The sequence below is a fragment of the Calliphora vicina genome, chromosome 3 (assembly GCF_958450345.1).
Source record: "Calliphora vicina chromosome 3, idCalVici1.1, whole genome shotgun sequence".
Taxonomy (NCBI): Eukaryota; Metazoa; Arthropoda; class Insecta; order Diptera; family Calliphoridae; genus Calliphora; species Calliphora vicina.
Genome location: NC_088782.1, coordinates 100,954,927 through 100,982,859, shown reverse-complemented (window position 1 = coordinate 100,982,859; position 27,933 = coordinate 100,954,927). Strand labels below are relative to the sequence as shown.

At 29.8% G+C, this 27,933-nt stretch overlaps 6 protein-coding genes across 8 annotated transcripts in view; 3 read left to right on the top strand and 3 right to left on the bottom strand.

Annotated features, from left to right (window-relative positions):
• Positions 1–437: 437 nt before the first annotated feature.
• LOC135954309 (aldo-keto reductase family 1 member B1-like) lies at positions 438–7,223 on the bottom strand. Of its 2 annotated transcripts, XM_065504426.1 has the most exons (6): positions 6,999–7,223; positions 2,506–2,648; positions 1,935–2,418; positions 1,657–1,865; positions 1,503–1,582; positions 438–679 (listed from the first exon to the last, which is right to left on the bottom strand). In XM_065504426.1, exons 1-5 carry the CDS (start codon positions 7,062–7,064, stop codon positions 1,537–1,539), a joined length of 948 nt encoding a protein of 315 aa, XP_065360498.1. In that variant the 5' UTR covers positions 7,065–7,223; the 3' UTR covers positions 438–679; positions 1,503–1,536. The 2 variants fall into 2 exon arrangements, with proteins under 2 accessions (XP_065360498.1, XP_065360497.1); XM_065504425.1 differs by lacking the exon at positions 1,503–1,582 and having other exon boundaries at positions 6,999–7,222.
• A 5,135-nt stretch (positions 7,224–12,358) lies between these two features.
• LOC135953354 (metaxin-2) lies at positions 12,359–13,503 on the bottom strand. The gene is made up of 2 exons (XM_065503218.1): positions 13,368–13,503; positions 12,359–13,310 (listed from the first exon to the last, which is right to left on the bottom strand). Exon 2 carries the CDS (start codon positions 13,269–13,271, stop codon positions 12,516–12,518), a length of 756 nt encoding a protein of 251 aa, XP_065359290.1. The 5' UTR covers positions 13,272–13,310; positions 13,368–13,503; the 3' UTR covers positions 12,359–12,515.
• Positions 13,504–16,078: 2,575 nt separating this feature from the next.
• Positions 16,079–17,316, top strand: Mtr3. Its single transcript, XM_065505561.1, has 4 exons — positions 16,079–16,272; positions 16,328–16,445; positions 16,504–16,820; positions 16,890–17,316. The coding sequence occupies exons 1-4, from the start codon at positions 16,146–16,148 to the stop codon at positions 17,180–17,182; spliced, it is 855 nt and encodes a 284-aa protein (XP_065361633.1). The 5' UTR covers positions 16,079–16,145; the 3' UTR covers positions 17,183–17,316.
• On the bottom strand, positions 17,210–20,009 carry Prp3 (pre-mRNA processing factor 3). 2 transcript variants are annotated; one of them, XM_065505559.1, is made up of 3 exons: positions 19,893–20,009; positions 18,587–19,823; positions 17,210–18,077 (listed from the first exon to the last, which is right to left on the bottom strand). In XM_065505559.1, the coding sequence occupies exons 2-3, from the start codon at positions 19,695–19,697 to the stop codon at positions 17,326–17,328; spliced, it is 1,863 nt and encodes a 620-aa protein (XP_065361631.1). In that variant the 5' UTR covers positions 19,698–19,823; positions 19,893–20,009; the 3' UTR covers positions 17,210–17,325. The 2 variants fall into 2 exon arrangements, with proteins under 2 accessions (XP_065361631.1, XP_065361630.1); XM_065505558.1 differs by having other exon boundaries at positions 18,587–19,991.
• A 112-nt stretch (positions 20,010–20,121) lies between these two features.
• Positions 20,122–27,933, top strand: part of Mi-2 (chromodomain-helicase-DNA-binding protein Mi-2 homolog) — a 66,728-nt gene continuing 58,916 nt past the window's right edge. The window contains exon 1 of the mRNA XM_065505557.1: positions 20,122–20,305. Within this exon, the coding sequence (XP_065361629.1) occupies positions 20,269–20,305 (37 nt within the window). The 5' untranslated portion in view covers positions 20,122–20,268. The remainder of the gene's footprint in view (positions 20,306–27,933) is intronic.
• Positions 22,673–27,933, top strand: part of Su(Tpl) (Suppressor of Triplolethal) — a 38,614-nt gene continuing 33,353 nt past the window's right edge. The window contains exon 1 of the mRNA XM_065503495.1: positions 22,673–22,954. The gene's annotated coding sequence lies outside the window, so the exon portion shown is untranslated. The remainder of the gene's footprint in view (positions 22,955–27,933) is intronic.

The window sequence follows — 27,933 nt, the reverse complement described above, 5'->3', positions numbered from 1 at the left end:
TCGTTATTCGAAAATGGCCATTTTTAAATTGTTCGAATAATTATTCGTAAGAAATTATTCGATTAATCGAACGATCATTAGTCGAATGAATACCCTAGTATAAACACCATACTGTTCGTTTAAAATTTGCCAAAGAACACACTTGTGGTCACACTTGATGATATGAGGTTGCTGATCAACTATGATTAACGAGCAGATCCAAAACCTCATGGAAGAATACCAATCGACCTTCCAGTGATATTCAAATAAAGGCCAATTTATTTTTCTTTAAGATTGCGAATTTTTCAATACCATGATTTTTGGTATTGTCATTAATAATATAACTGCTTCATATAATTTATTAAAGCCAGATTAAAAACAAAACGTCTTATTAATAATCAATTTTTAAGTTTATCAAGGTAACTTTGATTTCAGTTGGCCAGCAATAATTAAAACAATTATTTTTTATACATATTTTTTTTTAAAATTGTTATTTTTATAAAATACTCATTTATAATGATGTGTTACAAACTACAAACTATTATTTAATTAATAGATTTACGAAAATTCCGCATTTGAAATTGTGCAGCGCGACGCATAAACAAATACAGCAAATTAGTAGGTGGTAGATTATTTAGAACTGGCATACTACATTTAAAATTCATCGTTTTCAAAGGGATGGTGAGGATGACCAGCAGCGCTAAAGGGGAAAGAAAAATAATATTGATTAAAATATAAATAAAAATATTTCATTTTTAATTTAACTCAACAAGCTATAATTAAAAAAATCTGTAATAAAATGTTAATTAACAATAAACAAATATTTCACAAACTCTTCAATTGTATTTAAAAGATAAATAAAAACTTTAAGTTAATTTAAATAAGTTTAGCTAATATTAGAGCAAATTACAAACATACAAATTGTGTGTGAAAGTGTTTTAATGGTTGAAAAAGGATATATCTTTGTGAAAAAGGTTCTTTATGAATAAAACGTCTGTTTTTGTAAGATTTTTAGATAGAAACGTTTTATGTTTTGTTTGTCAGCCCAATTGTTCCCCGGGAGTTTTTTTCCATTGAATTTGAGTAGGAAAAGTGGGAAAAGGGAAAAAACTCCGTGGGAATTTTTATTCATAATTGGACTGTATATGTATGTGAAATTTAAAGCAAAAAATTGTTAATTTAATCATAAATTGTCTTGTCAGCCATTGATGTATCGATTTCGATAATTTTCAATAGCAAAATTCGGGAAATTATATCTAATATGTAAACGCAACTAGTCGATGGGTGAGTTATGTGTTGGATTTCAATCGTTAAACATAGTTTAGCCAAGTATAAGGTAAAAATTATGATGAATATTGTGGGGGGAAGGGTAGTGTAACAAAGGTAATGTCAAACTTATATGGGTTTTATTATAAAAATTCTAAATTTTACAACAATCCAATTCTATGTTATTTACGAAAGGAGAGGTTTTACAAATCTAACAGATTCAAGCACTATTTAAAATAAATTAAACAGTTGTTTACCAAACTTTTTTTGTAAACAATTATAAACCAGTATTTAAAACTCATCATGAAATGGATAGTGTGGATGAGCGCCAGCCTCACTATTTTCAGAAATAGAATATAATTTTAAAACATAATTCAATAAACGCGCAACAAATAAAACCAGAATACTTACGAAAGTATGGGAACAACACGGCCATTGCAATCAAAGCTATCAATGGTGCTGATGTCGGCGGCAGATAATTCGAAACCGAAAACATCAAAGTTCGAAGCAATGCGGCTCTTAGTTACCGACTTGGGAATAACAATATTGCCGCGTTGAAGTTGATAACGAATCAAAATTTGGGCAGGAGTTTTTTGGTATTTCTCGGCAATAGCCACAATCTAAAAATAAACAAATTTTATTAGAAAATTTGTATTACTACAATTTATATTTAAATAATATTATTATACCTTAGGATCTTCCATTAAAACGGGATCGCCAGCCTTGGCCCAGGGACGATTTGGTGAACCCAATGGACTGTAAGCAGTAATAGCAATATTTTTCGATTTGCAGAATTCCATCAATTTCTTTTGGTTCAAATAAGGATGACATTCGATTTGATTAGTTGCTGGTGGGATGGTGGCGGCAGCCAATACGCGTTCAATTTGTTTCTTATTGAAATTGGAAACACCAATCGATTTTACCAAACCATCCTTGACTAATTTCTCCATTTCCTTCCAGGTATCAAGATAGTCAACATCAGAGTAGGCAGTCTTGCCGGCCTCATCAACGGGGAACAAATCATTGCCCTCCTTATAGCCCATAGGCCAATGGATCAAATACATATCAATATAAGACAATTTCAAATTCTTCAAAGTGGTCTCACAAGCACCACGTACCAAATCGGGACGATGGAAGGTGTTCCATAATTTGCTGGTAACAAATAGTTCCTCACTGTAATATGTTTAAGTTAATACATATAATCATTAATTGTTTATTATCTTAGTAATTGTTTTATGTAATCTGAATTGAGGTACTTACCGCTTTACAACACCCTCATTAATTTTAGCCTCAATACCTTCGCCCACTTCATGTTCGTTTTGATAAACATGAGCACAATCGATATGACGATAACCAATATCAATGGCATCTTTAACAGCTTGAGTTACTTCACCTTTGGGACTCTATATAATAAATTAAAAAGAAAAACAATAAATTTTATAATTAATTTCATAATGATGTAAAAGATAAGTAAGTATATTTACAATATTCATACATAAGTACATAAGTGCTATATAAAAACTTTATAAATAATTTCACAATATATTGTAAATGTGAGAACAAGAGTTTAAAATACTTATTATTGTGTTAAATTTAATATAACTGAAGTGGAAATTCTAACACATGAAAATTAAAGTTGCTAATTTTCTTGGAGATTTTTCGCATTATTGTGTATTGCTTTTAATACCATACACCACCATAGGAAGGGAGGCAGGGTCAAAAATCAATTTAGGTAAATTCAGGTAAATTCTGAACTTCATTATATAACTTTAACGAGCATAAATCTCTTGAAATAAAATTTATGATTGTAGAATTTTTTGTAATTTTTTTTAAATTGTAGATTTTTTAAAATTTTTTTACAAGCAGGTTCGTAAGTAAAAGATAAAACCTACCCTTAGTCAAGTTTGGCGGTGGATATATAAGTATATTACAACCAGTCGCGGATCCAACCATTTGGGAGGGGAACAAATTAAAATTTGTGCTTCTATTCTATTTCTTTTTTTTACATTTTTATATGAAAACTTTTTGGATCCGCGCCTGATCACAACTGATATAGAGATAAACATCATCGCCATACATTTGTATTTTACTGTGTTTGAGTTGTGAGGGAAGATCATTAGCGTATAGAAGAAAACAACAATGGACCAAGTATTGAGCCTTGTGGTACTCCTCTTCAAAGACAGAAGGACATGGAACCAATATAACTATAAGAATCAGGACTCATGTTGGATCTTTATTCTTTATATATGTATATAATTCTTCTGTACGTGTGTTAGTAACTGAACTCCTCCTTAACGGCTGGGCCGATTTCGGTGAAATTTGTTGTGTGTGTTTGAGTGGGTACCTGGATGGTTTAGATTCACAATTGACCTATATAGGAACAATGGGCATGGCACCTCCCATACAAAGTAAAAATTTATTAATGCATATCTGGGTTACTATTATAGAGGGAGTCTTCAAACTTTGTGTGAGCTATGGCACCTCCAATACAAAGTAAAAATTTATTAATGCATATCTGGAGTACTATTATAGTGGGAGTCTTCAAACTTTGTGTGAGCTATGGCAGAACAATGTTAACGGCTGGGCCGATTTCGATGAAATTTGTTGTGTGTGTTTGAGTGGGTCCCTGGATGGTTTAGATTCACAATTGACCTATATAGGAACAATGGGCATGGCACCTCCCGTACAAAGTAATAATTTATTATTGCATATCTGGAGTAATATTATAGTGGGGGTCTTCATACTTTGTGTGGCAGAACAACGTTTGCCGGGACAGCTAGTATGATATAAAACATGAGGTAAACCCTTCATAGTTTTTTACGTTTTGTTCGTCAAGTATTTCATTATTGATTATTGACATTTCATAGATAGTTACTAATATCTATGACTAACATGACTCTGCAAATAATTTATTGTTTAAAAAATGATATTCATTATAATATAAATTAAATGTTAAAAGATATTTTATATGAAGGGAGCTAAAAAGGAAAGCTGCATAAAAATTTAGATTTTAAAAGCCAATAAAATATTTACAACATTTAATTTGTCCTTTATTGCAACCCTCTATACTTTAAATACATTTCCATTGGCATTAAAACCTTGTTATGCCATAAATATAGATGTTCAGTTTAATATGGAGCACTATAAATAATTATTAACCCCCCTTAATCACATTTCAACAACCATATCACATACAAACATTTTATATTACTGAATTCTAAATTTTTCTTCGTCATTTCTCTTATCACCAATAATTTATTATTGCGATTATTTACACTAGCAACTTGTTGTAGTATATTTTCCTTCCTCTTGATAAACAAGCCGGCATTTATTACTGCATAAAAATAAAAAACAATTTTTTTACATCCACTGCCTATTTTCGTAATAAACTAACTACTAAAAATATTCCATTAAATACTAATAAAATGAAATAAAACAATTGTTGACCTATACCAGAGATAAATACTAATAAAATGAAATAAAACAATTGTTGACCTATACCAGAGATAACAATGTAAATTATACACTTAATTGGTATTATTTTAACATTATTAATTAGAACGAAAAACAAATCAAATTATATTTAGGAAGGCAGCAGCAGTAACCACAATTAAAATACCATTATTGAATTTTTTATTTATGGCGCTTGGAAACAAATTGTTATGGCCGAAATTATTGAATTTAATTACTGTGTGGACAGTGATAAAAATGTCTAATTTATGTATATACCTAGTATGTATGTATAAGGAAAATAGGCTTTATTAAGTTGTTAAAGGGGTTAATTTTTGTTGCTAATTATAAAAATAAATAATCTAATAATTTATGTCTGCTCAACTGTCTGCAGTTTCTATTATTAAACAACAAATATTTATGTTAATAAGTAATGTTTCATTAAAATTATCTATGTTTTTGTTATTGCTGAAGAAAGTTTAGTTTTTTTGTTTGTCACTTATGATAAGATTAGAAATTTTGAAATGAATTTTAACATTAGAAAAACAATCTATAGTCCAAACAATTGTAATCGCAAACATGAAAGCTGGTTTAAATGTTTGAAGTCTAAAGTAGTATTCATTTGATCACGTATTGCTGGTATGATATACATAAATTGTTTTCGTTCTGGCATTTTAACATTTTTTATTTAATTAACTCTACCTCTTTTGGTTCTTATCTCAAATTACTGTATTTTAGAAACTATAGCTTATAGATATTTTTAGGAGCGGCATATTCCGAAAATTCTGGATGTTTGGTTTATTTACCATTCAAACCTTAATAACAATATTTTATATTTTACCATTATTTTATTATCGAGACACAAGTGTAATACTGTTCACTTTTGGGATGAATCCAAATAAAATTTAAGAGGCAGTGATGAGAGAACATTTATACATTTGACGGCCAAAGGGAAAATTGGCTTCCACATGTAGATAGCACAAACTTTTAAAGGGCCAAAGGGAAAGAGAAATACACAAATAAGATAATCAAGTTTATCGGAGTTCTCATAGAATCCAATCATTGTTGCAATCGGGTTTGAAAACGCCAAAAAATGTACATTTGATTCATGAAATCCGATGTAATTTTTTGTTTAATCGATAAAGAATTTAATTCTAGATCGAATATAAAACCGATAACTTTCGATTTCACGAGACCAATGTACTTTTTCTGTCGTTTTCAAAACCGATTCCGACAATGATTGGATTCTATGACAACTCCGTATATATACATATATTAGCGGAATAATATATATCACAACTGATATAGAGTTGTACATCATCGGCATACATTTGTATTTTACTGTGTTTGAGTTGTGAGGGAAGATCATTAGCGATCATGAACCAAGTACTGAGCCTTTTGGTACTCTCCTTTAAAGACAGAAGGACTTGGAACCGATATAACAACAAGAATCAAGACTCATGTTGGAGCCTTTATACGGTTTCGAACATGAGGAAATTTATTTTATATTTTTTTTTTCGTCAAGTATTTCAACAATGTGAAAGTACCTTTAGGTTAGTGACATATTCATAGTTAGGTACTAATATATATGACTAAAATGACTCTGCGAATAATTTATTGTTTAAATAATGATATTCATATTTTTTATCAAATAATAGAAGTCATTGTAAACTTAACCAAAACTTCTGAAACCTTGAACTGATTTTTCTCCTAATTCTTGCATTTTCGGAAAGTATTTTAAAAAATTCTAAAATACCTGCGCTAGACCCATTTAAAAGTATGTATTACAATGTTGTTTGGATACATATTTTTGGATATTTTTGTTTGACTACCTGAAGCTACCTTTGCTACTAATTCACACATACAAATTGAATGTTCTAGAATCTAGATACTAAACATTTTCACATCTGTGTATTTCAAATACCCCCTCTGTCATTTCTATTACATTTCAAATCTGGCAACTTTTAAAATAATTATTACGATATAAAATTCTTTTTGTTCCCTACCCGTTGACCTTGAATGTAATATGCATTTTATCTACACTTTTAGAATAAATACACAAATAATACAATATACACATTTTGCATAATTAATTGAATACTTAAAAAGTTAGAAAAAAATCGATTAGAACAAGCTACAATAACAGGAATAGAATGTGTTATTAGTTTTTTTTTATTAAACCATATAAATAAATCATTAGAAATTTTATTTTTACTAATTTTACCCTATTTTTTAATTAAGTGCCTTATGAGTTGGCAAAATTTAATATTTTTTTTTAATTGTTGTTGTATTTTAATACTTACACCCCATGTTCCCAAACCCAAAACAGGCATTAGATGTCCGCTGCTTAAGGTTACATTTGGCACCATTTTGCTGAATTAAATATTGATCACTTGTTTTCTTCAAAAAATTGTAATTATTGTAAATAGTTTAATAACTATTTCAGATAAGACTTTTATTATTTTTTTTAATCACTGAACTAAGATGTGTGGCGTTGACACACAAATTCACCGGCAAATTATGAAAAAGTGAAGAGAATTTAACAGCTGTTTGTGCTTTTATAGCTGAAGTTTGCCAATGAGAGGGAGGTAAAAAAGCTTTTTAACAACACTCCGGCCAGTGCTGCAAAATTTTTTCACCATTTGCCGTCAAATCACACTACAAAAACCGCTAGAAACCGCTAATTTTTTATTTAGCGAGAAAAATTAAAAAAAAAACCCCAAAAATATAAAGAACAGGTTCGTATATGAATTAATGTATGGTATCTATATATATAAAAGAGTAACGTTACTGACTGACTGACTGACTGACTGACTGATTCATCATCGCACAGCCCAAACGGCTGAAGCTAGAATCACGAAATTTTAACTGCGGGTTCCTCCCTCCCCAAAACGATCCGATAAGAAGGGATTTTTGGAAATTCGAACGTTTAGGGGGTAAAAAAGGGTAAAAACGGGTAAATTCGGTAACCTTATATCTTCAAAACTAATAAAGATACAAAAAAACTTAAAATAGCATGTTACTCCATTTAAAAAATAAGCTGACAGGTGTTTCGTACTTTTTGGAAATTCGAAACTTTTAGGGGAGAAAACGGGTAAAAACTGTATTTTGGTACTTTTTTTGCACCCTATGTATCTTTTAAACCAATAAACATAGAAACAAATTTTAAATCGTATTCTTTAACTAACAAAAAATAAAAAATATAAGTTTGGTACTTTTTGGAAATTCGAACCTTTAAGGGATAAAAATTGTGTTAATTTTTGGTACTTTTTCATAAAATATGTTTTTCTATAATTTTACATAGACATACGAATATTTTATTATGAGCTCCCACCACGTTACAGAAATTTATTTGAATGAAATTGTACCACCTCAATGGGGATAAAAAAGGTACCAAAAAGGGGATAAAATCGGGAAAATACATTATATTTGAAATTATTAAGCCAATTTTGATAATTTTTTTTAACGTTGGTTCCTGGATTCATACAAAAATTAACTAACAGGGTGTTATTTGGAACTCGAGTGCCAAGGTGTATATTGGGCCAAATCCGGGTAAACAGTTTGGTACTTTTTTTAAAACATATTTATTCTTGGGCACATTAACACAGTTTTTAATATTTTGATACAGGCCTGTAGCATAAACAATTTTGGCAAAATGGAATATTTTTAAATTTCAAACTTGAGGGGTGTTCAAGTAAGAAAAGGGAAATTGGTACTTTTCTCCTAATGGTACTTTTTTAAAATTTAAATTATTTCAGTTATCGACATTAAAGTTAGCTGATATGTAATTGAGTGAAGTTAGTGTTAGGAATAGGGGATCATATTTAGGTACCAAAATGTGTGAACTGTACTATAGGTACTTTTTTGTTCATCTAATGGTACTTTTTTGAAATTTCTATAATAATGGACTTAGAAACATGAAATTAAACATATATGGTCCTAAGTGAGTGAGAATTATAGGGGGAGACTTTTTGGTACTTTTTCTTTATTGGAATGGTACTTTTTGTAATTTCTTCACCAATGAACCTAGAAACATGAAATAAAGCTTATATATAAACCGAGTGAGTGGGAAACCACAAGTGTGGGTTTTTTGGTCCTTTTTCTATATTCTAATGGTACTTTTTTGAATTTTCTTTAACAATGGACTTAGAGTCATGAAATTAAGCATATATGGTCCTAAGTGAGTGAGAATTCTGGGGGGAGACTTTTTGGTACTTTTTCTTTATTCGAATGGTACTTTTTGTAATTTCTTCACCAATGAACCTAAAAACATGAAATTAAGACCGGAGTGAGTGGGAATCTACAAGTGACTGCTTTTTGGTACTTTTTCTATATTCGAATGGTACTTTTTGAATTTTCTGTAATAATGGACATAGAAATATGATGTTAAGCATATATGGTCCTAAGTGAGTGAGAATTCTAGGGGGAGACTTTTTGGTACTTTTTGTTTATTCTAATAGTACTTTTTTGAATTTTCTATAACAATGAACTTAGAAACATGAAATTAAGCATATATGGTCCTAAGTAAGTGAGAATTCTATGGGGAGACTTTGTGGTACTTTTTCTTTATTCGATTGGTACTTTTTGTAATTTCTTCACCAATGAACCTAGAAACATGAAATAAAGCTTATATGGAACCGAGTGAGTGGGAAACTACAAGTGGGTGCTTTTTGGTACTTTTTCTATATTCTAATGGTACTTTTTGAATTTTCTATAATATAATGGACCTAGAAATATGAAATTAAGCGTATATGGTCCTAAGTGATTGAAAATTCAAGCGGATACTTCATGGTACTTTTTGTTTATTCTAATGATACTTTTTTTAATTTTCTATAGCAATGGACTTAAAAACATGAAATTAAGCATACATGGTCCTAAGTGAGTTAGAATTCTAGGGGAGACTTTTTGGTACTTTTTCTTTATTCGAATGGTACTTTTTGTAATTTCTTCACCAATGAACCTTGAAATATGAAATAAAGGTTGTATGGACCAGAGTGAGTGGGAATCCGCAAGTGGCTGCTTTTTGGTACTTTTTCTATATTCTAATGGTACTTTTTGAATTTTCTATAACAATGGACTTAGAAACACGAAATTAAACATATATGGTCCTAAGTGACTGAGAAGTCTAGGGGGAGACTTGTTGATACTTATTCTTTATTCAAATGGTACTTTTTGTAATTTCTTCACCAATGAACCTAGAAACATTAAAAAAAGGTTATACGGACCCGAGTGGGTGAGCAACTACAAGTGGGTGCTTTTTGGTACTTTTTCTATATTCGAATGGTACTTTTTGTAATTTCTACACCAATGAACCTAAAGCCATGAAATTAAGCTTATATGGACCCGAGTGAGTGGGAAACCACAAGTGGGGGGTTTTTGGTACTTTTTATATATTCTAATGGTATTTTTTTGAATTTCCTATAATAATGGACCTAGAGTTTCTAAAAAATCGAAGAATTTCAAAACCGCGGTTTCGGTTTTAAAAAATTAAAAACTGATCGGTTTCGGTTTTGTGATAATTTATTAGATTTTAAGTATTATAGAAACAAAATTAGTTGATAATATAGGAAATGATATACAAATCTAAAATTCAAACTTGACGGGTTATGGTTTAGTGAATGCGAATTTAAAAGTGATAATCAATGGTACTATTTCCTTATTGCAATGGTACTTTTTGAATATTTTATAATAATAAACCTAAAAATTTAAAATTAGGAACACATTTTGCATTTTCTATAATAATGGACCCAGAAATATGAAATTAGACATTTACAATTAGATTCACAAAGTGAGACTTGATAGTACTATTTCTTTCTTCTAATTGGGGTGGCGAAGCGCACCGGGTCAGCTAGTTTCAAATAAAATATATGACTTTAAATTATTATAATTGCTTAATAATAACTTGTACATATGCACTGTGGTTCCAAATTCAAAGTTATTTGGAACAAATTATTGGGTTGCTTTTTGTAGAAGGATTTTTGGACTCTGAATCTAAATATTACATTTTAAAATCTTTGATTACGTATTTTTCGATTTACAGTAAGGGGTAACTTTAAATTGAATATTGTTACGCTTTTACCTTTTAAAAACGGTGGTTTATTTCATTAAATAAACCGTATTCTTTTGATTGCAAATAAGTTTAGTAGTTTATAATTGCAAGAACTCTTTATTTATGTTGTTATATTTACAAACAAGGTTAATAACAGCGTATTATCAACATTGTTCATAAGTAGAAATTTCGAGCACTGGAATGTTTATAAATAAGCTGAATGTTGCAAGTAGCCGTTACATACCTTTTAATTCAAATCGTTAATGCAACTTCGTAACACTGTCCCCCACTTAAGTCTGTTAATCATTCAAAATGTACAACCTTCATCCACTCAAATAGGACACCCGAGTTGACCACGACTTTTGGCTGATATGCATTGTCGACAATTTGCAATTCAAACAGCTTGTTAACATCCGACCCAATAAAAACGTTGTTTTATATTTTCTAGAGTTTCTGTCTCACCGAGATGACCACCACTGGGACCCTCATGGAATTTCGGGATTTTCTGTTATGTTTTTACCTTTTAAAAACGTTGGTTTATTTCCATTAAATAAACCGGATACTTTTGATTGCAAATAAAAGCAGTAAAGTAGTTTAAAATTGTAACAAATCTTTATTTATTGAAATGTACAACAACAACAGTTCAAATATTCACTATGTTTTATTACTTAAAAATCCCTCAAATTAGACTGACTGCTTGGTGTTCTCACGTCCAATTTATATACGCTGCCGCCTTTCTATGTTGTAGCATGCTTTGAGCTCAAAAACTTAGCTGAACATCACTTTGCGATATTCGGGTATGTAGATGGTCATCTCTATGTATAAAGAATCGACCGCTGAATGAATTAAAAAATCTATTAAGTTTATTTTCGGTAAATACAAGTGAACAAAATAAATAATAGAAATTCCTCATATGCTTTTGAAATTAGTTTCAAACCATAATAACTGGCGAATGAACAAGTTCAAGAACTTTTTCTAAGAATGTGTATTTGATCCGTAAAGCTTTTCTAAACTAGCTCCGGGGGTGACCATTAAAAAAAAAACATTGATTACAGAACTGACATATGGTTTCTTGGGAAACATTTTTTAGAATTTTCCGTAGAATGCGACCCACCCTAAAGTCATGTATGTACTTTATAGAACTAGTTGTAGAACTAATACAGTTTTTCTGGGAAAATGATTTTTTTTTCTGAGTTTTAAATAAAACTCAAAAAAATATCGGACCGTAATCCGATAGTACATCATTATTTATGAGTACATCTACTGAGAATAATATTGATGTTATCAATTATTTTCCTGTTGTTCCTGGTGTCGGATTTTTGTTTGTTTTAATGTTCAAGAATTATAATTATTTTCTGTCCCTGGTTACATCATAATTTGCGAACGTTATGCTTACCAAAAGCTTAAGTTCTGGTTAGCAAAAGTGGCCCAGGGGGCACATTATATCAAAACCACAATCTTCTTAACAGGACAGCTAAGGTTCTTACCAATTTAAGGAATAGGTTAAGATCGTTTTAGTCAAGTTTTAAAATATTCTCCCGTTTAATTCCTATTGCAATTTCGAACAACATTTGATCCCAGTATATAATCATAGAATTAAGCAAATTAGCAAAATTTGTCATTTAAAAAATACATATACATACATATGTATGTATTTGTTCATTTATTAACAAAACTAGTAAAATAAAATAATTAATAATAAAACAAGCAAATCCTTCTCACATTAGTACCGATTGACAATATAGAACACAGACATATCTTTTTTAATAATTTACAAGGACTTCATTTGAAAATATTTCTCATCTATTAAACGACAAAATTGCACCAATGGTTTAAATTGTTGCACCGTTTGGGCCAAAGCCATATTGGGTAGGTTTATCGTAAGTACAGAAAACAAATGACCGAAAACAATAGCATCCAATTCACAGGGCTCTTCTCCATAGAAAAAGGGTCCTTCGGTCTCCAGCAGCTTCATTTGTAAATTTTCACAACACTTTTTAACTTTTTCGATGACATTCTCTATGGTCATATCATCCCACTGGTATACTTTCAAGAGCTTTAAAGCATGACGCCTTTTCGAGAAGTTTTGCATTTTATTTAAAGGCCAAGGAAACACACAGCCATTACGGGGTGCTGTAATATCATCGTAAACTCGATCGACTACAAAACTAACATACAACTCGGCCATGGTGAATATGTGTTCAGTTAACGATACATAAGTACGCATTTCATCCTTTTCATCTTCATCCAACCACTGACCAATAGCTTCACTTTTATGTTCGACAAAATTGACTATCGGTTCGAATTCGGCAAAGACAAAGGCCCCAGCACGCAGCACGGGCAATTTCGTCATTCTGCCGCCGGGAGACATAAACTCTGCATTGGCACACGACCTCACTTCGCACGGAAGATTGCACATTTTTAAGTACGCTTTCACAGCCAAGCAACTGGCATTTTCAGGCAATAGAATCTGTTCAGCCTCATATGGCTGATAGAGAGTAGCATCTTCTGGCCATGGTTCGCTCATTCTTTCCACTGTATTATACTCGGCTAACAGTTGCGATTTCTGCATTATAATTCTTTAATTATATTGTTTATAAATGGGAATATTAGAAATGCTTACACAATTTTTCTAGTTTTCTTTCAGTAAAAATTCCCGTGTTTTGCTTTACAGTGGGTTTAAAAATTAAATTTATTCCATAAAAAGTGACGTGAGTTCCAAACGCAAGCGCTGCCACCCTTTTTTCCTTCATTGTCAATGTTAACATTTAACAGTGAATGCAAAAAAAAGAAGATTTCGATTAAGTAAAGTTATCGAAACAAAGTTAATTCAAAATTAGGGTTTATATCCCGGGAATTCCCGGTACAAAATTCCCGGGAATTTTTCACTACCCAATTCCCGGGATTTTTAGTCGGGAATCCCGAGAATTAAAAACTGACGAAAATACATAGAAAACAAGTTAGAATTCTATTTTTTTAACCAAAAAACGGTGAAAAGTTTTTTTATTATTATTATTATGTATTTATTTGGGGTTTTTCGTTTTTCGTATGAAAATTTAAAATGTGACTTCATTATTTTTAGAATTTATTTCTTATTGAATCATTCTAATTTCTTTAAATTTCTTCTTCAAATCCATAACGAAATATCTTCAAAAATTTATTAATTGATTAAATTTTTCTTCAATTCAAATCTAGTACAAAAAGGCTTAAGTCAATTTTTTCAATTAAATTTGTAAGTGATTTGATTTAACAAAAATTGAATCATTCAAAGTTTGAATAAATTCTGTTATTAATTAACTTTAAAATTAAGAGGCTTTGGAATGAATCAAAAAAATTAAATATTAAGAATAGATTTATGGAATGAAAGACTGCCATTCTTTAATTGCGGATTAAGATTTTAGTGAATTAAGCTCAAATTTTTTTAATTAATTAAGCTCTGATATTTAATAATTATAACACTAAGTTTTTATATGAAATTTGGCTATAATATTCCTAATTTACAGTATATATTTAGGGAATAACCGGGTACCCGGGAATGTAGAAAAAAATTTCCCGATTCCCGGGAATCAAAAAAGGTCGGGAAATTAAAAACCCTAATCAAAATGGAAATAAATTACATTAATTTTCAAAATTAAATTGTAACTGTAAATGTATTTATAGGCGGCAATACTGAGTATTAACACTTATCAGATTTAAAATATTATTTAAATCATTCAGTATTTCAAAAAAATAGTTTCGAAAAAACATTTATTGTTTACACGATAGTATTACAAATATTCTATTTCTTTGTTGATTGATATTTTTCAGAAAACTTTATTTTATATTTTCTTGACATTTTTGTTTGCCTTATTTGTATTTAAAAATATGTACATACCCGATACATATGAAAATAAAATGTTTTTGAAATGTTTTAAACAAATATTGAATACCGACCGTAAATCAAAAAAATCATTCGTATTTTTTGAAAATCTAATACAAATTTTGTTTAGACGATGAAATTGTATTATGATACTTGAATTTTTGACAAATATTAGTACTCAGTATTGCCGTCTATAAATACCTTTATCCGTTCCATCACAAAGTATTAAATTATTCAGGAACAAGTCATTCAAATGAAGTTCATCAGTCGTCCTGTTCTCTTCATGCTTTTCTTTCTTTAGATGTTAGAAATTTAGATGTTTATTAAAAATGTTGATTTACAATATTTATGAATTTGTTCTGAACAAAAATGAACAAATTATAATTTTCGTAGTTTTATGTGATATTTTTTAATGAAAATAAATTTATTGTTCTTGGATCCTATGATTTTAATAAAAATTGTAGAGATTCTTTAATTTAATAATTTTAATAGTCAGTCGTTAATGATAAGGGATGTGTTGCTCAAAAATGGCAAGTTCTTCATAGCATTATCTAGAACTGAGATGAGTACGTCGGCATGTGTGGAGGAACTGGTTACAAATTACAACATTTTTTGGAATATTTAAACAAAAAAGTTGATGGCCATAATTAATGAACACTATATCCGTCTATTGTTATTTTTTTTTCATATTTTATTTATTGTATCTTCACAAAATAATGTGAACTATCAATAATTTGTTCAAATCTTAAATCTAAATATTAATTTTTATTTACGTCCCACCAAAGTTGGACGAAAAATTATGTTTAATTTATAGATCCTACCATCAGCGTAGGTCTATTGGATTCCTTCTTCTTAGTCGGATGTAGCCATTACTTCTCATTAATGTTCGTGCAAGTGGGTTTGGATGAACTTCTAACTTTTTCAAATATGACTCCGCTTGTTATTTTATTTCATTTTTCACCAGGGAGACACCTAGGTCCTTATGAATGTTAATATTTCTCACATACCAAGGCGCTGCTGTTATCATTCGTAATATTTTATTTTGGAATCTTTGATTTTTTTCAATATTAGAAGCTGAGGCCGTGCCCCATAATTGAATTCCATAGCACCATATGGGTTTTATTATTTTTATATCAATAATATTGTTATTTGGCAAAAAAAAAAAACTAAATAAATGTCATCCAACTGTCAAAGTACTGAATTCCCTATTGGAAGACCCTTTAATTATGAAATACTAACATTCTATTTGACTTATGTGTTTTGTTTATAGTTATGCTGTCGATTAAAATAATATTTGGATGAAAACTGTCAGTTTAACTTTAGGTTAATATATCAGTTATAATTTCGTTCCGAAATAAAGTAATTGCAGTGCAGTCTGAATGTGCTACAATCAGCTGGTAGCACTAAAATATCGATAACTTTTAATCGATTTAGGTGACCAACAAGTGTCGTCTTTAAATAAACAAGAATATATTTGAAACACGCTAGAGTAATATAAATTTTTAGCATAATTGCATTTTTTAAATTATATTTTATTAAAAAATGTCTTATTCAATGGGGAACGAATCACAAATCAAATTTGGCATTTATAAAGCCAAAGAGAATCCCCATGAATTATTTGATAGATTGGCTAAACCAAAGACATTAGAATTGGAGCCAAGAGCTACATGTAAGTGAAACACGATTTCTTAGAATTTTATTTGAACCAAGTGATCAATTTTCAGTTTTGAAGGTGGGAGCAGTATCAAATGTTAAGGGATCTGCTTATATGGAATATGGTAACACAAAAGTTATGGCCCAAGTTGAACCACCTAAGGAAATTAGCAAACAGAACAATAGATGGTAAAAATTAAAACAAGATTTCATTAAAGCTGGAACCAACTTTATACGATTTTTTTAGTGGCACGCTGGGTATAGTTATATGCAGTGTTAAATATGCACCATTTTCAAACATGGCCAATGAAATTATAGCACGCAAAGAAAGTTTTATGAGTGTAGCTTTGAAGAAAGCCCTGGAACCGGTAATATGTCGTCATGAGTTTGCCAATTTTCAGTTGGAAATAAAAGTGTTGATCATAGATGATGATGGTTGTGCTTTAAGTACTGCCATTAATTGCTGCGGGGTAGCTCTGATAGAAGGTGGCATACCAACCTATGATCTGATAACATCCTCAACTGTGTGTCTGTTGAAGCAGCAGGAATTTATTAATCCCACAGGTATTAACCATAATGAAACTATAATATATCTACCTACTAAACTTTAATAATAAATTAATTGTATTTCAGCTGATGTTGAAGATTTACTGTTAAGTCTTTCCGGTAGTGATGAGAAAGATGACGCTGTAGAGGAGCATGGTATAATTGTTACTGCCAGTCTATCAGCTGTTGGCCAAGTCACAGAATGTTTTCAAAAGGGTTATATTCTACCAGAGACATTAGAACGTTTATGCGAACACTCTTTGGCCGTAAATCAACGAATGTTAGACACTATACGCCATGTATTGGTCAATAAAGTTAAAAAATATATTGCCTTGCAGCAAGAAAGTGCTGACGAGGAATTAGACGCCAGCGAATCATAAAATAAATAATGAACCACCACAAATACATAGATTTTCCAGAAATCAACGATTTTATTTTTTTAATTTTTGTAAAGAAAACATTTTTTTCCTGAATATAGACCTAAATACAAAGAATTTCGATTTTAGAAATATCATATCAACACTTATTCATCTGTGGAAGCTTCCAAAACAGCACCCGAGTATGATAGATCCCAGTACTGCTCGACTTGATGCTTCTGAAAGAATTCTCTGGCCATTTTTTCCATGGGAAAAATTTTAAATTTGATTTCGCCAAAGTGTCGCCGTTGACTAGTGCCCTCCCATACTAGCACACAGGTATTAGGAACTTCTTGGCCATCGGGACCCTTAACCATATCCTCCTCCCACTTGATGCGATGCAACATAAGACGTCGATATTTCTTCTGTTGCTTGGGCCCGCCTTCAACAACCACAACACAGCAATCACGAAACAATACCACTGTGCCGGTCATGTGCAGCTGTTTGGCATTTGTTTCAACTTTAAACTTTTTGCTGGCATTATCCTGCAGATCTCTTATGCGATAAACACTAACATGGACACCGCAAGATGTGTCTTCTTTAATTTTGCGTACTTTTTTTTCGCTCTTCTGTTCAGCTGTCAACTTTCTAGCATTGTTGGCATCTTCATGGGCCTTTTGCCTCTTGGCCATTTGCTCCCTTACATGGGCTTCGATTTTGGTTGGATCTTGTACAGCTTCAGTGCCCAAAACACGCATTAGATTGGATATGCGCAATTTTGGTTCCGGTGGTTGTACCAAGCCCAAGCGTATTTTTTCTTGTTCCTCCTTCCAGGCTTCCCGTCTATTTTGACGACGCAGTTTTTTGCGTTCCTTTTTGGTAAGGAATACTGGCAAATATACAGGTTTCAAGGGTTCATCTGAAAGTGGTTGAAATTTTATAAATTATTAATTTTTATAAATGTAATGAGGTCCTTTGATTTATTTTAATAGATTCATTTACTATTTAATAATATTACATTTTAGAGGATATTTCGTATATTTGGTCAATAATAAATGTTTCTCGGAAAAAACAAAAATCTATTGATGGCCTAAGAAATTTCTCAATTTAAGCTTATGCGTCTAGATTTCATATTTGAAAAGCTCTGGATTTAAAAAAATATATGCTTACTAATGGGTATATTATGGTTGGTAACTGAACTAAAGTTGCGTTGTCAGTTTCCAAAATAATATTACAGATGGCAACTGGCAGCTATCATTTTCTATTGCAAATTGGCAACCAGAAATTTGTGGTTTCCCTCTGGCAATGTAACTGATGTTCGGTTGCCATCCATAATCTGCTCATAAATTTTAGAGAAATTAAGAAATGAAATCCTCTATTTAATCTACTAAATACCAAAAAGAAATTTCATAAATAGGTTCAACTTACTCGGCGGCTTCATCTGTGTTGGATGCTCAATTAAATTTGTTATTGCCGACTGTCTTATGCTTATTTTACCATCTTCATCAACGGTATTCAGATCGTTTGTCAAAATTACCGAATCCCACCATTCCATGGAGGGCACATCGTCGGGCGTATCTTGTTTTGGTGCTATAAGTGCCAATTTCGTAGCGGAACTAATGCCGGTCTTGCGAGCAATTTGTGAAATTTCATTTTGCAGACGCTCCAATTGTGCTTTCATGCGCATCCGTTCAGCCATTTGTTGAAATTTGCCTGGTTCGTGGAATCGCAAAGCTCTTTTGTTGCGTGTGCCTGGCTTTTGAGCAATACGATCATCGAAAAATTTCACAGCATCCTCTTGCGACGATGACTTTTCAGCGTATGTTTGTGATTTGCTGAAAACTTCACGCTTTTGAGCACGTATGTTGGCTTTAAGAGTAGGTGTCAGTGTGGGTATGTTAATAGCTCGACCACTTTTGTCAATCGTACGACCGTCTTCATCTAATATCAATGGTTTTGGACGGTCAGTAGCCGGAGCTACAGGCGGTTGTATAAGGTTTGCCAAGGATCCGGAAAGTTTGGCTCGTATCTGTGCCTGTAGCTCAGCAATTTTCTTGGCTTTGTCAACATCTTCTGGTGGAGGCTGCTTGGATAAAGCTTGACTAGCCATAGCCACCGGTAGACCAATTTGTGGTACGGAAGCTAGTATGGGATCTTTGGCTTTCAATTGAGTAAGAGCCCTTTTTCGTTCCTCAATTTCACGTTGGGCATTAACCATCATTAATTTAATCTGATTGCTACTTAATGAAGATGAAGCTGTTGTTAGGGTGGGTGGGACCACTGGTAACGATAGTACTGGAATAGCGGGTACAGCTGGTGGTAATGTTGACTTGTCACCATTCGATTTTGGGATGACAACATCAAATCGCGATTTTTTGGGCGCTTCTGGAGCTGAACTGTCCGACTTTGTGGTGTTGTCTTCCGACCCGCCATTTCGTTTGCGAGCTTTTCTCTTGTACTCGTCTAAACGGTCTTGTAGTTTCTCCACCAATCTTGTACTTTGTTTAGCATCCAAATATTTCTCTAACTTTTCACTCATACGTCGACGATCGTAGCCATTATGAAGCGAATGTTCTATGGAAGATATAACAGAGCGTTTTTCCTCCTCATCCGCCGTAGCCTTGGCAGCCAGAGACGTAATGTCATCGTGCAATTCATCAATCTCCTTGCGCGTATAATAGGACATAATTTTCACAATTAATATGGTCTGTTAATTAAACATAAACGTATTTACCAATTAGAACCATGAAGAATATTTAATAAAAATGCAGAAATTGTCAAATGTTCGTCAAAAACCAAAAATGCTGCTACAAACGTTTACACAGATCAAAAGGAAATGTCAAAAATAATCGTATCGCCCGTTATCGATGACACTACATGTAGTACAAATTTAGTACCATTCCAAGACAACTCTGTAAATGTCATTGTCGTTTATGTTATATTCTCATTCGTTTGCCATTTGCCTACGCCATATTTGTTGAAGCCGCTTTTGTGAAAAGAACTCTATTTTGTGATTGTGTGTTGAAAATAAATTGTGCATAAAAAATCCAGTGCAAATTTTAACGTGTTTTTAACAGTTTTCATATAAAAAGTTAATTAAACTATTGACAATGGCTTCGGACGAAGAAAATGAGGAGACTTTTCAGGGTAAGTGTGGAAATTTTTTGTTTAAAAACAGAAGCCAAAGTTTTGATGCCTCAAAAAAGAACATTGGAAGCACGTCGGTGTCATGTCACGACGAAGAAAGAGCCAGCGGTATTTGAAGGCTTCGTTTATAATGTTCAATATCAAAACAAACAATTGGCTAAAGTGAATTAATTATTGCAAACAATGGTTTACGTTATTCATGTGGCTTTAGTTTATAGTAAGGCAAACAAAAAATATTGTTTAATTAGTTTCTTTTTTATATTTTATTTTTGGTTAAAAGGAAATGTAGAAAACAAAAACATTTTTTCTTTTGCGTTTTTCGCAATTTCTTGTAATTTCCCGCATTCCTATTTTCTATCTCGTTTTCACATATGTTTTCTGTGGAGAACAGTGAGAGGACTATAGTAGTTTTTGCTCTTTTTGTTTTGTTCTTTGAATGGAATTGAACTTGAAGAGTTGTAAAATTATGTAGTAAATAGAATTGTTGATTTAAAAAAAGCATTGAACATGGAAATAAAACAATTTTAATTTAGTTTTTTTTTAATAGGTATAGCTTGCCTTTTGTTTTAATGCATTTAAATTCATGTTTAAATTAAAATTTTGTTTCTGCTGTAAATTTCAGACTACATAAATAAGTTTAAAATTTTATATATAAAAAAATTAAATGTTAAAATTAACCGCCTTAAAAATATTAATAAAATTAAAGTAGAATTAATTAAATTTTGATATTTTAATCATTGATTTGTTCAAGCTTTAATTTATAGACAATTAGCAATATTATATTATTTATTTTCCTAGTCTTAAGTTTATTTCATAAGTAGGTATATTTATGTAATTTTCAGCAAAAATCAAATTAAGGTAAGTGGTTAATGTACAAGAAATATTTGCAAAAATAATCCGTTACCATAAATTTTATATCTATGAGATTTAAGTGTATTTTTAATAGGTTTACGCAATTGATATTTAACATTTTTTTAAAAAAAAAAAACATAATTGCGATAATGTAAATAAATTCTTCTTGACAATATTTAAATTTGATACCTATATGTACTTAATTTGCAGTTATTTGTCAGTTGCAAGATCTACCTTTTTAATCGATTTTCACAGTAAGAAAATAGCGAAATAAAATAATTTGATAATTAAGTCAAGAAATTCATTACACTCAAACAAAATAATATAAAAATTAACAATAATATTAAAATATCAAAGTAAAATAAATTTTTCATTGTGTATCATTATCTTTATTAAGAAATATTATATGAAGTAACGATTTTATTTTTATTCAATAGAGATCAAATAATGAATTAATTATTTCCAACTTTTTTTTTGTAAACTTTATTTTGAAATCTACCTGGAATTGAATTCAAATATAGAGAAATCTTCGAGAATTATATTTGATATCCAATTTAACTATCTTCATTTTTTAAATGTATGTTTGCATTTGTTATGTATCTGCGACAACTTGGGGTTAGGCAAATGACAGTTGATTTTCAAAGATTTAAATACATTTCATGACTTTAAATATCCAAAATCTTATAAATATTTTAATATCACAATAAGAAGAACACATAGGTATAGGGTGCGGCAACTAAAGTGTTACAGAATTTAATCGATATACCCAAATGTTGTATTTATTTCCCGGTTATGTTAAAAATTGTCAAATGTTATTAAAAATTAAACACATATTTGAAATTCACTAGTGATTACAATTATTTGAAATTATTTGTTGATACTTAATTTAATCAGTCCAGATCATTTCATTCTTTGCAATTTTAAATTGCAGCATTTTAAATTTGTTGTTACATATCAATGTTGCCTGGTAACGTCGTTTAAAAATTTGGTTGGATTTTCATAAAAAAAATAATTGTTTTTAAACTAATTTTAAAATGTTTGTATAAATTGAGTAAGAAAAAAAACTTAAATTTTTAATAAAAAATGATATGTAAAATACATATGTATGTATATGTTTTTACATGTCCTTAATTTTACATATTTTTTTAATAATGTAATAAAGCAATAATTTGTAATTCTATTTTCCCAAAAAAAATTGTTCCTTTCTATTCGTATCGAAAATATCATAAATTGTGTTGTTCCTTTTATCAACTCGTATCACATTAACTAATAACTGTATTACTTGAGCAGAAAACAAAACTGAAAACTTTGCAAATACTTTTTGGCTTTTTCTTTCTTTAGACACATACAATATCCATTTCATTCACACTATAGCGAAAAGATACAAAATGTTCATTACGTTATATGTAAACAATATGACGACATCTCTTTCTATACGAATGTTTCTTTTGCCAACTTGTTTCACTTTAAGATTTTCTTTGTATTCTTGGCTAAATTTGAGGAATGCAATGAGAAACAACGATTCATTGTTGCTTGGACGTGGCAGCCATGACGTGATTTTTTGACTTTGGATGAACGTAAAACTTAGAATTATAATAAAAAAAATATTTAATTAAGTTACAGAAAGAAAAAAAATATTGAGATTCCTTGAAATTATTGCTTTGCAATAAACTCGAAAACGTGTTGTATACAATAACAAAAACAACGAAATCATTTATTTTTTTTTTGTATTAAGAAAAGAGTAAAAAGTGCCGGAACAAGATTGTTAAAGAAAAATCTTCATTACTAAGAAATCAAGTGCGTAATTATTGATAAATTTGATTTGATTTTTAAAAAGTGAAATTTTTTTCGTACTAAAAAGAAATGTGTTTATATTTTTTTTTAAATTAATTTCCCAATTTGTGTCGAACATATAATTTATTCAATATAAGTAATTATCTTTGCATTATTACTTTTTTTCTTGCAATACGTCTCGTTTCCTCGCTTTATACAACAACAAAAATTTTACATTTGTTACAAAAGTCACCCGTGTATTTATAAAAAAATCGTCGTGTTTTATGCGAAGTTGAATTGAATTTTTTTCTTTCGCTTTTCGATTTAAATTATTTTTACAATTTTTTTTTGTAATATTTTGCTTAAACTTTCCAAACAACAGTAAAATAAAAAATCTTTTTATTTGTTAAATTTGCAAATTACTATGAAAATCATAATATAAAATATGTTAATTTAAGAAAAAAAAAATACCTATAATGGAATGATAAAGAAAAATTTCATCAGTCACCAAATTTACCACCAACAAAAACAACAACAACCACTATTATCATCACTACCACCTCTATCTCGCTCTCTCTCTGTCTCTCAATAACACCAACAAATGAACCTTCCAACCTATCAACAAAAATAACAACAATATGAGTGTATCAACTAAGTTGAATTATACAAGTCACAGTAAGCAAAAATGGTATAAAAATAAGCACCAACCACTAATACCACCATCGTCGTGTGTACAGAAAGTAAAACAAAAAAAATATAACCAAAAATGAAAAAAAAGTCAGCCAGACATTGTGAAAACAACATACTACAATATTGGCCAAGTATACGCAACAACCTTGGTTTGAATAATTTGGTTTATAATGTGATTTTATTTTTCGCCATAACCTCCTCCCTATTTACTATTCTATAACATAAATGGAGAATTTATTAAATATTCGTAGTAATGTTTAATTACAAATGAAAAAACCAATAATTGTTGCTAACATTTTGTCATATTTATATTCTTTTGATTTCTTGTCCCCTTATTTAAATATTAATCATCTCTCTTTGGTTTCATTTCAATTCATTTCTGCTGTATTTTTCTTCTTCCTTGTCTCTAGGTAGTTGAGTTGTCTTTTATTTGTGTGGTTTTTTTTTTTCATTTTGTGCAATTTACATTTCTCTCTTTCTTACACGAGCTTAAGTTATTTACGAATGTCGGAAAATCCCAGAAACTAATAGAAAATTCCATGTATTTTTTTTACACAAATTTTTCATTAAAGATCTTATACAGTTTATTTTGTTGTGTAAAAAAGTTTTTTCGGTATTTGGTATTGAAAACATATGTTGACATTTTTTGGTTAATTTTTCCGTTGAAATAAATGGGTTTCAATTAATTTTAACAAGTCTAGTTTTAGAATATGTATACAAATGTGATTATAATTGCCAATAACATAATAGTGGTTTGCTATGAACATTTGTCAAGTTATTGAAAAATCTTAAAAAATAGTATATATCTATATGTATTATACATACATAGTTGCTTACATATAATATATTTTAAGTACAACGCCCACATTCTTATGGCCATGCCCTAAATGTTCATTAGGGTGGCAACAATTTCACAAGTTCAGTACTACGCTGAATATTACAGCCAAGTCAAATGTTTAATTTTAAGACGGACATGTCGACGATTATAAAAAGGACTTGCAATTATATTTTACTACCAGACAAAAATTATAACCCAATTTAAAAAGTTTTAAAAATCAGCTTTACTCCAAAGTTTTTGAACTTCTTCCAAAAAAATAATTGAAAAATTAGCTTTCAAAAGTACCTACAGTGAGTGTCACTCAAAATCGTACAACATATTTTTTTTAAATATTATGAAATTATACAGGCAATAATAGGTGATTATATAAAAAATTAAAAGTCATTTTATTAATTGGAACAAAAAATATGTATTTCAACAAAAAAGTTAAAAAAAACTCAATTCGTTAAAAAAATATTAATGAAAATTAAATAACATCACAAAATTCATATTTCACTTAAATTCGTACAATTATATTAAATTATAATTAAAACTTTAAAAATTAAAAAAAAATGTTAATATTAAATAATCCTAATACTTTGTAGGGTATCATTTGCTATTTTTTAGTGCCTTTACGATTTTAAATGAAGCGTTGATATTCTGGGCACTGACAGTCTTACCCAATTTCTTTATTTGTGGATAAGGGCAATTAAAATTATACTCAATTTTCTGATAGGTAATAGCACACACAATATAAAAATAGCATTTTAAAATATTTCCAAAACATCAACTTTCTAAAACTAATGAATAAAATTTGACTATGATGGTGTACGATTTTAAGTGACATTCACTGTATGTGAATTTTTAAGATTATTCGTATTTGAGCTAAATTTACAAGACAAAGAACGATAAAAATTTATTCCCATTTTACCTCGAAATTGTTTTTAGAGTCTACTGCTAAGTACAGCAGAACTTACTTGTGCAATTTTGGTCACAATTCAGGTTTTTCCTACTTAATTCTCCAAATATAAACAAAAAATGTGTCGGTAGCAATCTAAGTCTTAATGCATCTAAAGGAAATGTTTTTTTAAAATCATTTTGACCGTTCCATATAGCGTTCATTTTACTTGTTTTTGTTTGAAATTTAAATAATTGAATCTTTTTTATACCCTTCACCATGAGTGGTATATTCTGGATCGTTATAGGTAACGGAGTCGATATATCCGTGCCTGTCTGTTGAAAACAACTTTCCAAAGCCCCCAAATAACTACGTACATGATTCAGACATCAATATATCCTCTGTACTCCCAGTCCAGTTGCTATTTAAATTCGGGAAAATCGCCACTCAAATGGCTGAGATAAGAAAAAAAAACAACTATCTCCATTTTATTACCTAATTTTGATCTTTTGTATATCTGGATTACAATAAACAGTATGGATGATAGACTTTACCGACGACGTATATAACGCCATACAAATTTGGACCGAGAGTGAGTCAAAATTGGAAAAAATATTACACCATATAATGACTGATTTTGCCAAAAATATTGATTTTATATATGTTTCGCAAACATTATAGTACTTTTACGGTTCATTAAAAAATAATTATTCATACCTATTTACTCAAAATCAATCAATTTTGATCAAATACTTTTCCGGTTTTGAAATCAAATTTAATCGATTGGTTATTAGAGACAAAAATTCGCAAATTTTTAACAGCTGATTTTCGGTTTATGTTGTGTACATTGAATTAAAACTTTATTATGAAATTCATCGTCCAAATTGTAGTTTAGTTTAGTGAGAGCAAGATGTTGACAAATATTTTTCAAATATATATCGTCACCTAAAATGCATAATAACGTAATATCACTTTTCATAAGTTTATAGGAGAAGCAAAAAACGATATAAAATGAAAACTACTTGAGATATTGAAACAAAATTTTCAAATCTGAATTACAATGACACTAGAAATATATTTTATGAAAAAAAAACTATTTTTTTCCAAGTACTCTTTATGCTATGTGGCTTACGTTTTTTTGAATTCTTATTTTCTGAATCAAAAAAACGTATCATCATATAAATTTTTATGAAAAACTAAAAACTTAAAAATATTTTTTTTATTTTAAATAACATTTTTAAATTTTGTATGTTTTTTTATTTTAATTAATAACAACTACTTTTATAAACTAAAAAAGGTACATCATTAAATTTTCATAAAGACTGTAAAAAATATACAATTGCAACAAATTTATTTTTAAAAAAAATGAGGATACTACTTAAAATAGGGTAAAAACTATTTATTAATTACTCAAAGTTATACGTTATTTTGTTTAAGAAAATCATGTACTTAATGATATTTTAGTTTAAATTTTTGTTATAACTTGGTTATTTTTGATAGTAAAAGTTTAAAATTTTGTGCACGTATGTACTGTGATGTAGTGAATCGTAATCAATAATAAAATCAATTTCGAATTTTTTGATGATACGTTGTTTTGCATTTTAGGTGACGATATGTATATTCACAGTATAAATTGTAAATTTATTTTAATTCGAGGATTTCTTTTGAAATCTTATGTTTTCTAAGAACGCAAAACTTTTCCAATTTTACAATATTTGTGTTATAATCTTGTCTATAATCTTTTGTTAACAAATTCTCAACAAAATCTGGCAGCGCTGTCTGTTATATTTTGCTATTAAAACTTGATTAAACAGTTTAAATTTATGTAACATTTATGATGTTTTTTTAATGAAAACCCTGCAAACAATAGTTGCTAATGGCATGTGGAAAGTAGAGCGTTAGTGGTTCTACGAAAATCCTGTTATTTTTATGTTTATTTTATGAAATATCAAGAAAATTCAAAAGCAATAAAATGTATTTATTTTCAATGTTTGATTCTGTTTGTTTTTTTGTGTGGCCACCTTTTTGTTTAACTTCCTCGTTATGAAAACTTGTATTAAATAATTTGATTTTCTTTATTTCTTATTTTAAATTACCATTAATATGTATCAGCCATTAACAATGTGACTAAACGGTAATATTTTTATATTGTTAGTGTGAGTTAGTTTGCTGTTTTAATTTCTGCTCTCTTTGTTGTTCAATGCCTGTCTCACGAAAACAGAAGATATATGTATAGTAGTAGTAATAACAAAACAAATAAACAAATGATTAGGGTCAAGATGTAGGGAGAGGGGGAAGTACCTGCTACATACAGGTTACAGTGGCTTAATAATCTAGTTGAATAAATATTATATTAGTTAGTTAGACACAAACATTTAATTTGAAGAAATATAAATTATTTTTTATTACTTAATCACTATAAGTTAAATCGAAGCAAAAAATCACTTGTCTCCGGTACCACTATCCTTGTAAATTAAAAAAAAACATCTCTAAGCTATGTATTCTGAATATATGAACTAAAAATACCCGACTAGCGGCCAAATTTCCAACCACTTATCATAAAGATCAATTTTACTGCTTGGCATTATTTGATTTATA

Bases quoted from the DNA above. Each gene is read 5' to 3' on its own strand.
- LOC135954309 (XM_065504426.1), bottom strand. From the start codon at position 7,064: ATGGTGCCAAATGTAACCTTAAGCAGCGGACATCTAATGCCTGTTTTG. The intron at 2,649-6,998 runs GTAAGTATTAAA...TTTATTATATAG, and splicing joins TGGGTTTGGGAACATGGGGT to AGTCCCAAAGGTGAAGTAAC. The intron at 1,866-1,934 runs GTATAATAATAT...GTTTATTTTTAG, and splicing joins TTTTAATGGAAGATCCTAAG to ATTGTGGCTATTGCCGAGAA.
- LOC135953354 (XM_065503218.1), bottom strand. From the start codon at position 13,271: ATGAGCGAACCATGGCCAGAAGATGCTACTCTCTATCAGCCATATGAG.
- Mtr3 (XM_065505561.1), top strand. From the start codon at position 16,146: ATGTCTTATTCAATGGGGAACGAATCACAAATCAAATTTGGCATTTAT. The intron at 16,446-16,503 runs GTAAAAATTAAA...CGATTTTTTTAG, and splicing joins AGCAAACAGAACAATAGATG to TGGCACGCTGGGTATAGTTA. The intron at 16,821-16,889 runs GTATTAACCATA...ATTGTATTTCAG, and splicing joins GGAATTTATTAATCCCACAG to CTGATGTTGAAGATTTACTG.
- Prp3 (XM_065505558.1), bottom strand. From the start codon at position 19,844: ATGTCCTATTATACGCGCAAGGAGATTGATGAATTGCACGATGACATT. The intron at 18,078-18,586 runs GTAAGTTGAACC...AACCACTTTCAG, and splicing joins AACACAGATGAAGCCGCCGA to ATGAACCCTTGAAACCTGTA.